At 43.5% G+C, this 16850-nt stretch overlaps 1 protein-coding gene and 1 non-coding gene across 8 annotated transcripts in view; one reads left to right on the top strand and one right to left on the bottom strand.

Moving 5' to 3' along the window:
* The window catches only part of Osbp2 (oxysterol binding protein 2), a 201082-nt gene that overhangs the window by 107117 nt on the left and 77115 nt on the right, over positions 1–16850 (top strand). The window contains exons 1-2 of one of the 7 annotated variants that reach the window (XM_063225936.1): positions 3156–3268; positions 9473–9569. The exons of 3 other annotated variants lie outside the window; for them this stretch is intronic. In XM_063225936.1, the coding sequence (XP_063082006.1) occupies positions 9509–9569 (61 nt within the window). In that variant the 5' untranslated portion in view covers positions 3156–3268; positions 9473–9508. Of the gene's footprint in view, positions 1–3126; positions 3269–4017; positions 4183–9472; positions 9570–16850 lie in introns of those variants that run through there. 3 more of the 7 variants (XM_063225937.1, XM_063225939.1, XM_063225935.1) reach the window with 3 other exon arrangements.
* On the bottom strand, positions 13371–13507 carry LOC111754017 (small nucleolar RNA SNORA2/SNORA34 family). Its single transcript, XR_002788754.1, has one exon. It is a non-coding gene; the product is annotated as a small nucleolar RNA SNORA2/SNORA34 family (small nucleolar RNA).

Below are 16850 nucleotides of genomic sequence, written 5' to 3'. Positions count from 1 at the left end.
TCCTAGAATGTCTACTAGATTATATTTATAATTCTGTTGAAATGTTCCACTTATTCATCCATTTTGTTCTCTTTATCTTCTTTTTCATTTCACTTATTGATCATGGTTATTTTGAAATTAGCTCCTTGTCAATATAGCTTCTTAGGACACTCTGAATATGCCAAGCAGTACTTGATTTCACTGGCTCTTGGCATTTCAGCCATCTGTACTTCTGATTGCTTACATTTTCTTTCTGTAGTATCTTTTTGGTCCCCGTAAGTGCCCATGGGCTTCATGGGGGGAGTATTAAATTGTTGGAAACGTCCCAGGAGCTGTCAGGGCAGCCACACGTGGCTGCTTAGTAACTGCTGAGGGAAATGCTGGTTCTGGGAGCTGGACCTGCCTCTCTAAGGTCACCTTGGCTGGCCAAGTCTCCAAGGATAGTGTTCTGGGTTGAATCTGTCTTTCCTGTTTTTGCTTATATATCACACGTTTTTAAACATTATAAATATTAACATGCTTATTAGGGAAACAACTTTGATAGTTAACTCAACTACTCTGTTATTTCAATCTTTTTTTTTTTTTTTTTTTTTTTTTTTAGCAGTGGCATTAAGGATTAAGCCTAGGGACTTCACACTGAGCTATGTTCCCCAGGCTTTTTTACTTTATTTTTTTGTTTTGAGACAAGGTTTCACTAAGTTACTAAATTGCCCAGCTGACCTCAAACTTGGCAGTTGTCTTGCCTCAGCTTCCCAGAGTGCTGTGATTACTGGCCAGTGCCATCACATCTCACTGCCCTGTTGTTTTAAATTCTCTTCTACTAATCGTTAATATATGTACTTTGGGTAAGAACTATTGGGTTTTAATTTTTTACTGTGGTAAAACACATATAAAATTTACCATTTTGACCATTTAAAGTGCACACTTCAGCGGCACATCGATACTGACTGTTGTGCTCCCCCATCACTACCATACGTCCCCGGAACTCTCTTCATTTTGCCAAACTGAAATTTATATCCATCAAATAATGACTTCCTCCTCCTCTGTCCCTTGAAACTACCATTTTACTTTCTATCTCTATGGATCTGACTGCTCTAAATACCTTAAATATGTGAGATCATATGCTGTGTGTCATTTTGTAGCTGTTTATTTCACTTAGCATAATGACTTCATGACTCATTCATATTGCAGTATGTAGCACCCATATTATAGATTTCCTTTTTAAGAATGAATGATAACTTGATGTATGAATGTACCATATTCTGCTTATCCAGCCATCTGGGTTTCCTCCACATTTCAGTTATTGTGAGCCATGCCGATGTACATGTATTTCTTCAAGAATCCGCTTTCATTCTTTTAAATATATGCTCATGAATGAAATTGTTGGGTCACAGTGGCAATTGTATTTTTAATTTGAGAGTACTTCTATGTCTGTTAGCACTGTGATGGAAGTTACGTATAGTATGGTTTTACCCCCTGCAGAAAATGGCTTACCCATCCCTCATACCATCCCTCCAAACAGCCACTAGACAGCACCTATGCCTTTGAGGCTTTACTAGAGGGAGAATAGGCCACTCCGTTTCAGAGCTTCCCATTGCCCTAGGCAGGCATAAGGTCATTAGTTCAATCCCCAGTACCAAAAAAAAAAAAAAAAAAAAAAAAGAGAGAGAGAGAGAGAGAGAAAAGAAAAAAAAAACTTCTTGGTGGAAATTTCAAATAGAGGTAGTTTTTTGATTTAAGGTATCACACGTGGGTTATGCTTGTTTATTCCTTGTTGTGAAAGCTGAAGGACTCTCTGCCTCCCACCACACTTCCTGAAAGGTAGATGCCTACACTTTTGCCAGCTGTAGCCTCCATGAATGTTTCAGCTTGGCAGTCTGTGCAATAGCTGCAGTGTGTGACTAAGAAGAGTCCCCCATACCTGCTTGGGCAGCATTTATGAAGTTTGACTTGAATTCATTCCATTCAGTCTTATCCCTTCAAATTGGGGACTTGGCAAAATAAAGATGCTTTTGGATTTGAATTGATGGAATGTAAAAAGTTGTAGTTGCTTTAAAAAGAATTAGATGTTTCCAGTTTAGTTCGGGTAAGGGGGAGGAGTTTCCTCATCTTGAACTCCAGAAAGGCCTAAGGGCCTAGGTGCATATGCACTCTGTGGATTTGCCTGGGCAGGCTGAGTTACTTCAGCCTTGGAACCAGAGGGAACGCCATTCCCAACTTCCACAGGAGAAAGTGAAGTTCCAGTTACTGGGTTATATTGCTAGTCTGTGGCCAAGGGCAAGTAAGAACCAGAATCCTGCCAGCTAAGCTGGGTACACTCCTGCCTGGGGACAAGGAACAACAGAAGAGACTTGAACAGAAATGAAAAATGGGGAAGCAGTTCTGTGTGATGTCATCAGCTCCAGCAGTCCCATCTGTTGGTTGACTGACGCTCTAGAACCAAGAATAGCAGGGGCGGAGGGGATTGGATACCAGGTGGGGATGAAACCAAATCGGGTCCCGCGCCCCTGGTTCATGAGACAGACTGGTTAATTCCTTGAAATTCCGGAAGAAACAAGGGTAGAGAAATGAGGGTGGGAGCCACAGGCCACCTATTGGCTCCTCCCTCGCTGGACCTAGGCGAGGGGCCAGCACCCTCCAGCCTTGATTGGGCAGAGATGCACCCTTAGTGTCGGGGAGGGTTCTGGGCCAGGCTTGAGCATTTTAAGAGGCCGAGCTGCACTTTCCATTGCCTGCCTGTGTCCTGCCACGGAGAGGTCGTCTTTGTCTAGTCCACGGGTTGGAAGAACGCTAATTCCTGCTTGGGACAGGGCTGGCGGAGGCGCCTCCGGTCCACCTGAGACTGGCCAGGTGGCCCGGGAGGCGCCCTGCGCTCTTGGAGTGGCCCAGGGAGACGGAGTCTATCTCTTTGGTGAGGTGGGGAGGAGGCTAGAGGGATGTGGACGCCACGCAGCGCCTCCCTGCTTTGCTCAGTCTAAGGGACCAGCGGGCAGCTCAGGGCGCAAAGCCGCTTACAGCTTGGCTGCTCTCAGAGCGCGGCGGGCTGGACGCTGTCCGCGGTGCTGAAGCGGCTGCCTCGGGGAGGCGGACCCGGGGCGTCCCGGCAGCACACACCCAATTCGAGGACCGCCCTCCTTCTCCCGGGCTCGGCACGGCGGTGGCAGCCGGCACAGCACCGAGATGGACTGAGAACGCAGCGGCGGGAAGGCGGCAGCAGCAGAGTCAGCGTCAAGAGCCCCGGCAGCCTCCGAATCGGACCCATATCCACACTCTAGAGTCCCTCCCTGGGGTGAGTTGGGGCAGCGGAGCAGCAGTGGGGCACACAGGTCCTGGGGGCATGGATCTTTTGAGTCTTTAAATTTTGCTTTCCCATTGTATGTCTTCCATCCCTGATCTTGAGCAGCCCGCAGAGCTCAGGGCACAGAGGTCTGCCCCTGCACTAACTCCAGCCTGGGAAAGTGGGCAGGCCCCTCTGTCCTCATAAACCAGGGGACAAAGCATTTAGTTAGAAATCAGACTGTCACAAGCATGCTCTTTTTACCTTCTGTACAGCTAGCCCATTGCTCAGCACCAGGAAGAACTGTTTGCTTAGGTTGGTGTCACAGGAGAGACATCTTTCCCTCTCTGTGCAGCAGGCTGACTCTGAGAAACCTAGCCCCAGAAGAATTTGGCCCAGAGGCTAGCTATCTGTCATAGAGGAAGGTAAACTTCAGCCTTCACTGAGGCTGCACATGAAAAAGTTAAGCCCTTTCCTTCCTTTGCCTACCTCCCTCTTGTCTCCTTAGATGCTGGAGCTACTATGACCAGGCTTCAAGGGCAAGGGTCACTTCTGTGCACCTGGGTGGTTAAGTGTTTAAGTGAGCTGGACTTAGGCAGGGGTGCTCTGGAGTGGATACTAGGCAAGCATTCCATGTGTGTGTGTGTGTGTGTGTGTGTGTGCCCAGCACGCAAAGGGGATTTTAAACTCCAGTGGTGACTGTCACAGGAAAAGCCCTTCCAGCCTGTCTGTGCCTCTGAGTAAGCAGCTTGGGGTCACACTGAGCAACTACCCAGCTAGAGGAACCTTGGACTTCCTCAGCCCCTAAAGCTGACTTCCTTCTGCCTTGAGCCATCTCCTGAGGGAGGAGATGTGTTTAAACTTGATGGGTCACCTCTGCCTTCGGTCCTACCAGCAATCGGTTCCCATCTCCATCACCTGGCAAGGTCAGACAGATATAATTCTTAACTCTTAGAATTGGGAGGGTGGGCTGCTGGGGGGCTTTGCTGCCAAGACAAAGGGCTTCTGGGGTGTTGGGAAGGCAAGGGAGTAAAAAAAGTGGGGTGGAGGTATAGGGACCATCGGTAGGTACTGGAGAGATCTAGTTATGTTAAATTCCAAGCCGTGTGAGGTGTATATTCTAACCAAATGGATGTAGATGGAGTCTCTGAGTCTTGACAGGCTCCTGCTGGAGAACTGGAGGGCTATGTCTTGTTCTGTTTATGTAGCCTAAACTTGGTACATTATAAATGACTCTGGTGGGCAGCTGCCTCAGATCATCAGATGCCTCATGGTGCTGATCAAATGAAAGAGGTAGAGAGAATTATGCGATGATGTGCTGGTTTTAGGGTCAGTGTGAGCTGCAGTGTTGCTGCAGTGCTGGTGGAAATGCATGCCAAGAATGTGTTAGCATTATTTGCTTAAACAAAGTCACTTGTTACCCAGGTACCATTTGTCTGTCATCAATGATCTGTAGAGAGGAAAGGTCATAAGGGGTAAATATAATAACTGTATCTTTGACCTATAATTAAATTTACTTTATGCTTGATCACTTTTTTTCCACTCCAAAGTATTTTAACCTACTATATAAGCACCTTGTATTTTAGCCAGTTGAATGAACTCTTTTAGAGAATAATTGTCTGGGAGAATAGCTGACTCATGACTGTACTTTTACCTTGCTGACTTGTTTCATAAAAATTGAAATTCAGAAATATAAATGCCAGGCCAGTTAAGCAGTGAGCCATTGTTTTGGTTTTATAAAAACAGTGTATTTGAGCTGCTTGTGTCATTTGTTTTGAAAAATTACATTTATAGGCCAAAAGTTTCCATAGCCAGATCGAGTTGAGAGATATATGTATATTTTTAGCATGTTGCACACCTGTAATATAATCAGGCTACCTATTTTTGCCCGTAGTCTGAGCAATTTAAAACCTCCTTAATAATTAAAGTGGGCTCACCTTCTCCTCTGTAACTGAAGAAGATACTACTTGAGGATTGACCCTGGATGATACTTAGTCCTAGATCCAGCTCCTAGTTTCTGTTCAGATGCTCTGCATTTGATTGTAATACATTCAAGAGTGCCTTTGTTCACAGTTATAAAAAGTACATGAGATATATGAGTAGACTCTTTCTGTCCAGATTTGTCAAGGCAGAAAATAAAGTTGTCATGATGAATATTTAGAAATAGAACAAGTTTTATTTTGGTGAAAGCAATTGATCTTGGATTCCTGGTAGAATATAGTAAGCATTAGGCATGGTAGAGACTGCCGTGCAGTGTCAGAGAGTGAAAAGAGATTCAGTTTTGCAGGTTGAGAGACCTGGGTTTGAGCCCCAGTTTTAATCTGTTATTCACTGTATGTTATGATTTTTTTTCTGTGCCTCCAACTTTTCATTTATAAAGCAGAGAAAGTAATGCAAGCTTGGTATGTGAGCTCTTAGCACAGGATTGGCACATAAGTATTCAGTGTTATTCTTAGTATCTCTTGCCATAGCTTACCTCCAGTGGTATTAGAGAAATATGAGTGTGTTCTGCCGAAATTCTTTCAACTTTGTGTTTATATTCAAACTGTTTGGGCTATGGATAGACGCAGTAGGTTAGCTTGGTCCTGCTTAAAGTGCCATTCCAAAGATGGAGACTATCTTTGGGTCCGTAGGGACCTTGGCTGGTTAGCAATGGGGCTTGGGCAAAAGGATAAAGAATTCTCAGTGCCCAAGTCCTTGAGAGATCTTTGTTGGGGGAACCTCTTCCAGGAAAGGCTTCCTGACAAGGGATGTTTTGTAGCAGGGAGACATTACTGCTATTTCTTTCTTGTTTTGTTTTGGTTTTTTATTTTACCATGAATTGAACTTAGGACCTCACACTTGCTGGGCAGGCGCTGAGCTAGATCCGTTGCCCACTGCTGTCTCTTTTAATGTCTTTCTCTCTGACACTGGGTTTTCCTTCAGCAATATGTGTCTCCTCTTTCTGCTTATACCCTACATGCTCCGTGGTAATAGCAACTAATATTGGGTGGGTGGGGCTTCATTGGGTCTGGCTTTCCTGCAGTAAGTCATTCATAATGACCTGACGAAGTGAGCATAACATTATCCTTATACAAAAGAGGAGACCGAGGCTAAGAGAGGTTTAGTCACAGATGCTTGAGATTCAGCTCTAGTACCTGCCTATCCAGCATGATGAGAGGACCTCATAGATAAGCCGGTGGCAAAAAGAGTAGCAATGTGACCATAGTCACCCTGGTCTCTAGGCTCATAATCCAGTGTTCTTTTCTCCACCTGAGATAGCAGTGCCCTATTGCTAAGTGGCAGTGGCAAAAGAAAGAATACAAAGTGAGGGTCATCCATGCAGAGTGACAATGGGGAGGAGTTAATGTCTGGTACTTCCCCTTTCTGGCCTGCCAAATCACCCTGTTCCTACCCAGGGATAGGGCTTGTTATCCTGCAGTAGTTACAGCAGTCACAGCAGGAAGCAAAGCTGGAAGGTGAAGAGCCCTTAGAAATCAGCTAGACCAACTTCTCCTGCTATGAATGAAGGGACTGAGACCCAGAGAGGAAATGACTCATCTGTGGAGGTGAGGGGGGAGGAGAAGGGTCTTTATTCCACCCCTGTGGAGAAGAGCCCCTCCTAATGGACTGCACCACAGTGCCTCTGTGGGGAACCTTGGTATGGCTGGTAGCTCTGCCATAAAAACTTTCCAGATCCAGGAACTTCTGTGGCTCCTTGAGATGTCACTGAACTGGACAGCTCCCTTGTCCCTGGCTCTTGGCTGAGAAGCAGCTCCATCTGGCTTCTGCTAGCACATGGTTGCCATTTGCAGACTTCATTGATTTCCACTTCCTGGGGTGATGAGATCATTTAAAGGTTATTCAGTTGAGTTTCTACTTCTAGTGACTTAAGATCTTTCTTTAATCCTGCCTACTGATCATAGCTTGGGTACCAGGCATTGATATAAAAAGACATACTCATTGCCCATAAACTTAAATTATTTTCAAAGCATCAGCCCAATGTAGTGGTTACTTACTGAGTGTACCTGTGATTTTGCTTTTTTAATTGACTGGTACGTCATGACAGTAAACCATGTGTTATCCTTGTAGGCCTGCTTCTTTCCCTGGGCTGCCATTTTCAGGTCCTGGCCCCCATCTGCTGTATTTCCTCCCTTAGACTCCAGTTCCTGAAAGCCTCACTCCTGCTCCTGCATCCTGAAGTCAGGCTTTTTCCATTTTCCTCCCACATTTTCTCTGAATTCCATTCTTTCCCTTAGGCCATGCTGTCACCACTCTGATTCAGTTCCTCATTGTTGGCTGACATTTTTGTAATATCCCTTGACCTGGCCACCTTCCTACATGGTTCTCCTTTGAGACTTGCTCCCCTGTGCCTCCAGCGGATGAATCTTTCAGGAACGCAAATTCTGCTCTTATCATTGCTGTTCTTCGGAACTGTCCCTGACTCATTACTGCTTCTAGGATGAGGACAGATGCATCAGCCTGGCCTGGAGGGCCTTTCTGCAGGAGAGCCCTGCACCCTACACTGCAAAGCACAGAACCAAGGCTTCTCCTGTGCAGTGTTCCTCTTCCTTTCTGGACTTGTCCTTTGCCTCTTATGTTCCCTATATCCTCAAGCTGCCTCATCCAAGCACCTATCCTTCCCTGAGCTTTCTTTTCCTGGACTTTTCTTCTCTTCCTAGACCATCACTTTTGCTCAATTAGTTATTTACAGGAATCCGAGTCTCATTGTAGATCAGGTAATGCTGGGCACCAGTAATTCCAGTGAGTGCTGTGGGTTGAATTGCATTCCAAAAAAAGGGCTTGCTCAAGTCCAGTCTCTTGTACTTGTGAATGTGACCTTACTTGGTAGAAGGATCTTGCCGATGTAATCAAGTTAAGGTAAAGTCATTCACTGATCCCTACTGCAAGTTGGTTTGTGTGTTTATAAGAAGAGGAAAAGTTGGACTCAGACACACATGAAGAGAACATGATATGAGAACACAGAGAGGGGAAGGTCATGGGAAGAGAGAGGCAGAGATTGAAATGACACTGCTACAAGCCAAAGAATGCCTAGGGCCACCTGAAGCTAGAAGAGGCAAGGGAGGATCCTCCCATAGTGCCTTCGGAGGGAGCATGCCCTAATGACACTGTGACTTGGATCTCTTGCCTTCAGAATTTCTTGAGAATAAATTCCTGTCTTTTAAAGCCTCCCAGGTTTTGGCAGCCCTAGGAATCAAATCCAGTGAACTTGCTACTGTCCATATCAGAGAGCCATGGAAGGGAAATGTCAGGCAGCAGATGGGGTTTTTAGTGAATTGTCCACATGATGACAAAAGGGGTAAAATGGAAGCTGAGACCTCAGAATGAACCACAGGAGATAGCTGGCCCAGGTGGAAAAGAGGGTATAGATTTACAAACAATCTTAGAGGACTTCAGGATTTATCACAGGTAGGGGCTCAAGGAGAGAGTTAAACCACAGAACCTTAGGTCTTCAGCTGATGCCTGGGGACAGAAAGCGTTGACCAAAGTAGAAAGGTTGCCATGAGGGAGCAGAGGAGAAATGTTGGCCCTTGTTGAGCACAAGGGAAAAGAGTGGGGTTCCAGTGCCTGTGAAGGTCTGAGACTTGGAGGGGGGAAGACTTTATTTCAACTATAACTGGGGAAACATGGACAGGAGTATGGGGCATGGAGCTATGGGCATAGACACTATCACTTAGGCTTTGGGATGGAGTGGGAAAAGAACGGAGGTAAGGACTGATTCCTGCCTTGGAGTGGACACCAAGGAGGTCGGAGCACCAGGGATGTGTGGCAAGAAGATTAGGAAGCAAGGGATTTCAAATAAGGGTGGCTGTGTCTCAGACCTGCCACAGGAAGGCCCGTACAGAGGGTTACAGGACCACTGGGTCCAGGAATGACTCTGAGCAGCAGTGCACCTGCCATTTGTTACCTCCTCCTGTGTCCTACGTTTGCCTGTGAAACTCTTTTGTTGTCTCTGACACCTCTCCTGACTGTTCTATGGACCCTGCAACTCAGAGCAGACCTTGTGAGGTGAGTGAAGGTAGATGCCGAGATACTCTTACGAGTCTTGTCCCAAGGCCATAGCTGCTACTCTTAGAGGTCACTGGTGCCTGTGGCCATGAGCTTCTGCCAGAAGCCTGGCAGCTAAGGGGAAGGGAAGGCATCAAGTCTGGCTGAATGACAGGTACTTGCTCCTTTGCCCTCAAACCTGGTTGTAGCTCTGTCCCTTCTTTGCAGGGCCCATCACCATGGGCGGCTCTGCTCCTCCGCCTCATGGGGATCGTGCCTCGGGTGTGCCAAATGATCCAGCCCCTCTCTGATTGCTGCCTGCCAGGTTGGTCTGTGTGCACTGATGTGGTGGCTTTTCTGATGTGATCTCTGAGCCCTTCTGCCCCCAAATTTACCTGTTACACACTTTCCTTTATGCCTGGCCTTCTACCATTAGGATCGCTTGTAGGGTATCATAGCAGGGATTGATTCAGACATATGCTTTCCCACTGTAATTTGTTGAGAAATTACATTTATTTAGGAAATTCAAGACTGTGAAGTATTTAAATGACTGTAAAATATATAACCTAAATTTAGTCATCTTTCAACTCCTGCCTTCACCTCATTCTTCTCCCAAGAGAGATGCTCTTCAATTTGCTAAAGTGATGCTTTTCTAGATATTTTCAAAGCTATGTAAGGATACTCTCCCACACTTTCACATACATATACATGTATAAATGAGATTTTATTATCCATATGGGTAAGAAGCTTGCTTTTTTCCTTACCAATATATTTTGAAGATCTTTATATGTCAATACGAAGAGATTTAATTACATTTAAAAATAACTGCATAAAATTCCATAGTGTATCGTAATTAGTAATTTTCCTCTTGATAGGGAATTAGATTCTTTACATTTTATTGCTTTTCCAGAGAATGCTATACTGAAACTTCTTTTTTATGCATCTTTTATGCATGTGTGTATTTTTTTATATCATGGATTCCTAGGAGTGGAACCACTGGGTTGCAAAGATATGGACATAATAAATATCAACAGGCATTGTTAAATTGTCAGCCAAAAAAGTGTGTGTGTGTGTGTGTGTGTGTGTGTGTGTGTGTATACATTTCCCAGTAGTGTGAAATGTCAACCAGTGCTACTCCATTATTCTTTGTTACTCTAATGGGTGAATGAAAAGGCATTTCCTCCCTCTGTGTTACATTTCCCTTACGATCCCTGAGGCTGAATATATTTTGATCTGCTTACTGACCAATTGTATGCATTTTATGACTTGTACATTTATATCCATTGCCATTTTACTCTGAATATTTGTGGCAGTTTATACAGATTTGGAGAAATTAATTCTAATTTTGATTATTTTCTCTTTGTTATATACTTGAAGTATTTTCTCTCCATTGCTTGTTTTTCACCTCTATGCAATGGTAGCTGCAGTGCTATGGAGTTTCTATGTGTTTATGGTATAAAGTCTATCAGAGGCTTATTTTATTAGTAGTGGAGGAAAATGGAGCTTGGAAGTCCGAAGTGTTGCATTCTCAACCCTTCTCTGGTCTTTGCTTGCTATTTTTTTTTAAATTTTATTTAAAAGGAAAAAGAGAAAAACACAAAACAAAACAAAGCAGTGTAAGGGTACAAGTAATACAGAACTACAAAAAAAAAAAAAACAGTAAGAAATCACCAGTTAATAGATTACATATTATCATCTTAGAGATAGTTGCTCAAATCACAGTATCAAAGCATACAAAGTGGACATTCAAACAGTGAGACTGCAAACAGTTGTGTTAATGATCCAACCAAAAACATTAATATGGTCAGCTATTTAACACCCCTAAACACACTTGCTGTTGTATCCTTTAGAGCTCTTTTTTTCCCCTCTCTTTTTTACAACAAAATTTAGACATTTTGGGTTTTATTACTCCTTAGTTCGTATTACTTTTTTGGGAGGGAGAGAATAAAGTCAAATATGGCAAAACAGAGCTGTCAGTCAAAACCAAGGATAGACATAGCACATGATATAGAACAGTTTTCTTGCTATTTTACTTTGAACAAACATTCAACTTCTGTTCTGCAGGTTACGTAGCAGCACTGTCCATCTGCCCAGTCTCTCGGCAGCTACCACAGGGAACATGGAAAAAGCTGGCAGGGCTTCATAACTATTCTGAATGTCCTGGCTAATGAATTCATTAATGGGCATTGAGATCAACTCTTCTGGTACAGGCCTTTTCTGGGCTGTAATTTTGGGAATACCTGGCATCTTGCTCCTGATGCAGTTCACATTTTCCAATGGAGCACCTGCCCATGCTGGTGTCATTTTCATGGCTTTGCATAAGAAAGTGCATTAGTCAGCTCTAGTTCCCATAACAAATGTCACAGACTAGGAAGCTTAAACAACAGAAATTTATTCTCTCAGTTTTGGAGAGCAGAAATCCAGTAAGTGTTTGTAGGTTTGATTTCTTCTGAGCCTCTTTCCTTGGCTTCTAGATTGCTGTTTCTTGCTGTTTTCTCCTAGTCATTCTTCAGTGTATATATCCAACTACTAATCTCCCTGTTTTATAAGTATACAAATCATATTGGATTAGGTCCCCCCTCTGTGACTTCATGTTAGCTTTACAGACAGGGTCTCACTGTATAGTCCAGGCTGGCTTCAAACTCATTGTGATCCTCCTGGCTCGGCCTCCTGAGTACTGGGATTGCACATGTGTGCTGCCATACCCAGATAATGTTATTTTAATTATCTCTCTCTCTTTTTTTTTTTTGTCTTTTTAAGACAGGGTCTCACTATGCAGTTCAGGCAGGCCTTGAGCTCACTTTGTAGCCCAGGCTGGTCTCCATCTCTCAAGGATCCTCCCACCTCAGCCTCCCTAGTGCTGGGACTACAGGCGTGAGCCACCACGCCTGGCTCTAATTATCTCTTTAGAGACACTATCTCCAAATAGTCACTTACTGAGGTACAGGGCTGAGCTAAGACTCATGCATTTGATTGCAAGGCCCAGACCTCCTCTAGTTTGATTTGACTAATGTTGGAACTGTTTGAGCCCCACCTCCCTGATTTCCCTACTCATGCGTTACTGCCCCATAATCCTACCATCCCATGGTCTTATAACTTGCACTTGAAGGAGAGAACAAGAGATGGTTTTCTTCCTCTTTTTTGGACAAGGTTTCCCTCCTCTTGGGAAAGGGTTTCAAATAATAATTCAGTTGATTGAATATTTTTATTTATTGTGGAGGGAAGAACTTCACAAAAACGTAGCATGTACCTATATTTAGCTGGGCATAATGGCTGCATAATGTGGGAGGCTGAGGCAGGAGAATCATCTTGAGCCTGGGCTACATGGTGAATTCTAGGCCAGCCTGAACTACGTAGCGAGACCCTGTCTCAAAGCATACACACATACAAAAGGAAATTGCCACTCAAAACTTTCGATTTTTGCACATTCTTCCCACTTTCCCCCTTCACATATATGGGGGATCAAACTCACAACCTCATGCTTGCCAGGTAGGTGCTTACACCACTGAGCTAAATCCTCAGCCATTCACATGGACTTCTATTTGCCATCTCTGAACTCCTATAAACATGGTACTACATGCTTTGACTTTTTTTTTACCCCAGTTTATAATTATTTTTTAAACAATTTATTTTTATTTTAAAGAGGGTAAAATTAAACACAACAAAACAGAACAAAATAGGACATAAGAAAGCAATGTAAGAGATATAAATTTCAAAGCTGGACGACCTGAGATCTTCACTATCTAATGTATTGTCTGTTTTCTTTCAAATAGTTGTCCATGTCTTTGCATACAGAGAATTCATACAAAACAATATAGTATAAAACTGATCCAAACAGAATGAGAAAGGTGTTTTAGGTCTTCAAAATCAGACAATAGGGAAGTCACTACTGGCTGTTGTAGAGTCTCTCGTTCACTTCAAAATAGCTGTCCATACTTTCATGTGTATTGAAGTTCAACAGAACAAAACAGGGGCGGGGTGTTGCTTGGTTTCCTGGTGCTCTCCAGGTCCCAGCGTGGCATGGGTCTGAGTAAACACCAGAGGCTCCCATCCTGGGCACCCAGAGCCTGCTAGGCTCACAGCCACTCACCGGGGTTTGGGGGGGGGAGTGGGAGGGGTTGCTTCAAGCTGTTTCTTTCTAATGGATTGACCATTTCACTGCCCAAGTTCTGAAATGGCCAACACACCATAGAAAGACATCTCTTTAGGCTCCTGCTTGAAACCACCAGTGTCAGGAAGCTGCTGGCCTTGATTCAGGGTCAACCAGTTTATAATTATTATAATCATTTTAATTTCATTTTTGGTATTAGGCATTAATGGCTGTATAATATTCTACAAAATTATGTATTCTAATGTGTTGAAACATTTATCAACTGTTGAGCATTTGATTTTCTCATTTGTGCTATTAGAGATAATGATTCAGTGAACATCTTTGCACTGAAAACCAAGCTTTTTGCTTCTCTCAAGTTATTTCCTGATGGAAAATTCCCAGGATCCAGATTATTGAGTTAAGGGCAGGAGCAACAGCACAGTCCCTCAATAATAATGTCACTTTATTATACTGTAAACCAATGTTTTGTGCCACCAACAAGTGAGCACTCAATTCCCTGCAGTCTCACTGGCATTAGGGGTTATTAACTAAATACTATTTGACCATTGTAATATACTTTAAAAGGTACATCAAGGCAGTTAGTGTGTATTATTTTAATAACTATTAAAGAAGAAGGAACATCATGCAGTAGATGTATATTTTCTGCTTCTTTTGTTGTCACTTTCTTAAAGAAAGAAAAAAGAGAAAGAAAGAAGAATTGAAGACTAAATGGACAGTAATCCCTTGGGAATTGCAGCACCTTGATTGTCATGAAGGATTTGCTGATTAAAGTGATATTTAGACTCCAGCCAGCAATAACTAACGTATGCAATGCACTGAGACTGGGAAGAAGCCAAACGTCCTTGGAGCTGACCTCCAAACTGTGCAAAATGCAGTTAGGTACCACCCATTCACACCCCAGCACAAACCATTCAGGGCCAGCTTCAAGAGGCAGCTTCACCTCTGCTGTTGCCCCTAGTAGAGGGCACCTGTGGACAGAATCCCGCTGAGACAACATCCCTAGGTTTTTCATTTTTCAGACCAATTGGAATGCTACATTCTCCTTGATCCCATTTTTTTAAACCTAAAATAACCAACGATACGTGAGGAAAAAATGTTCCCTCGGAAGTTTATTTTAATTGCCTAGCAACCCATTATCTTAAATTGCTCTCAAATTAATTCTTTGGCTTCAGTGCAGGATCATTTATTAATGAGCACGGCAGTCAGCACCTATGCATGGCTATTCTTAGAACACTGCTGGTTTTAAGTGCTTCATTCTTAAGATGCCCCATGGGAAATGCACATGCACACCGAACCCTTGGCGAACTTGTTTCTTCCAACCAAAGTGGAGAAAGTCAATGGCTCTTCTCTACGGGCCCCTGGCTTTCCTTTACAATGGTCCTAAGGCTCAGAAGGGGAGCTACGGATACCTAAGTCCCATAGTAGTTAAAGGTTGCAGCCAACTCAGGTCAGCAGTCCACCATCCAATCTTGTGCTACAGGACTCCCAAGTTGGTCCTCCTTCCCAGTGTGTGGTCCATTCTGGGGCTAGGAGGGAGTGCTGAGGGAAAAGGGAGCCATGAAGGTGGTGTGCATCAGAAGTGCAAACTAGGTGGTGTGTTAGGGGGGTTGGTAAAGCAGGAGGGTGGTGTGGATTGAATGCTCGTCCACATAGGCACTTGATGAATGACTCAGCTGCTTTCATCAATCAATTTATCGATCTAGTCATTGCTCTGTCAGTCCTGTGCTCATTCATTCATTGTGCACCTACCATGTGCCAGGCTACACTCTAGGCTGAAAATAGTGAGAAAAGGTCACAGTGTCTGTCTTCAAGGCCTTCACAGTCTTGTATGAGGTACAGACAGGTAAATGGGAACCCTTAAGTAAGATATCCTGGGTTCTGTAAAAGAAAGAAGTCCAAAAAAAAAAAAGTTTAAAAAAAGGGGCTGGGAATTTAGCTCAGCGGCATAAGCACCTGCCTTGCAAGCACGTGGTCATGAGTTCAATCCCCAGTATCGATAAAAAAAAGAAAAAAAAAAGTTAAAAGAAAGAAGTCCAAAACACTCCAGAAGCCCAGACTTGAGGAAATCACCTGTGTTTAAATTATTTTTAATATGTCTGTATATATGTAGTTTCCTTCGTTATGTTTTGTGATTTGCCTTTTTTTCTCCAGCATTTTCTTTTTAAGTACAAGTTCTTATTTTTTGTGGAACTATCACCTATGTAAGTCTAAATGGTTACATAATATTCCAGGAAGTTGATGAAATAAGCTTTTACCTGCTACTGGACTCTTAGGTTGCTTCTAGGTTTTTGTAACAAATGGTATTGGGTAGAGCATGTTTTGATGTTTTCTCATTGTTCACTTATGGTCAGTCCATCCTGTACTGGGCTACAGGATAAGGACATGTTGGTGGTTCTTTCCATACTGCTATGTTGCCCCAGAGGCCTTGCACTAGTTTCTAAGGGCTGATCTCAAGCCTGAGGAACCTGTTTCTGTTGTTTCTAGCACTGGAATGGACAACAAATACACATGCACATGCTCACACATACAGGCATGCACATCCATATATATATGCGTGAATTGCAGTTAAACAGGTGTGTGCCATATTACTGAGCAGAGAAGAAAGCATAGTGGAAACAGACTCTGATTAACTGTGTTCTGGTAACAAATGGAAGTGGAGATCAGTAGGAGTACAAGTAGGATATGATAAGAAAAGAGGTAACTATAGAAAAGAGAGGAAACCAAAGACTTTGAAGTGACCCCTTGATATGGAGTCAGATAGGACCTTAGAGGTGAGGGTTGAAGCTGCCTCGAGGATTGCCAGCTAAGAAACTGGGGTGAGTGGACCTCAGAAGAGTCTTGGGGTTGGTACACTGGTATTAGGAGGTTACACTGAGGGTGTCTAGGGGCTGGCACCTAGAATGGTTCAAGAGACACTCAGGACACTTGAGTACAGATGGGGGCAGAAGGGGAGCTGGGGCTCAGCTTCACCATACAGAGTGGAAGGGAAATATGCAGGCTCAGTGCAGCAGGCAGAGCAGTTAGCATTAATGGGCATTAGGTATCTTTCTCTGGCTTCCTCACAGTTTGGTCAGCTAGGTTTCACATGAGCAGAATCTGATCATTTTTTTCATATGACTTACAGTAAAAAATAATCAGGTATAAAGGGGAAATTTGTGTGTGTGTGTGTGTGTGTGTGTGTGTGTGTACTTTAGTAGAAATGTTAATACGTTAGTAGAGGCGTCTTAGTCACTTTTTCTCATTGCTGAGACAAAATACTCAACACCCAGAGTTAAAAGAGGGAAGGTTTATTTTAGCTCTTATAGAAGTTTCAGTTCATAATTGGCATGTAGGCATCACAGAGGAGAAACAGTTCATGGCAGGCAGAAGACAACAAAGCATCCAAGCGGCAAGCAATAAGTAACACATGACAGACTCTTTCTGTCCCTTTATATTGTATATAAGCTACTTGCCCTTGGGTTGGGTGACACTCATACCCAAGGAAAGAACACCCTT

The sequence above is a fragment of the Cavia porcellus genome, unplaced genomic scaffold, assembly GCF_034190915.1.
Source record: "Cavia porcellus strain 051 isolate PalLab524CR breed Dunkin Hartley unplaced genomic scaffold, mCavPor4.1 scaffold_16, whole genome shotgun sequence".
Lineage (NCBI taxonomy): Eukaryota > Metazoa > Chordata > Mammalia > Rodentia > Caviidae > Cavia > Cavia porcellus.
Note: the sequence above shows the minus strand (reverse complement) of the source record. Positions and strands in the feature narration are given on the sequence as shown.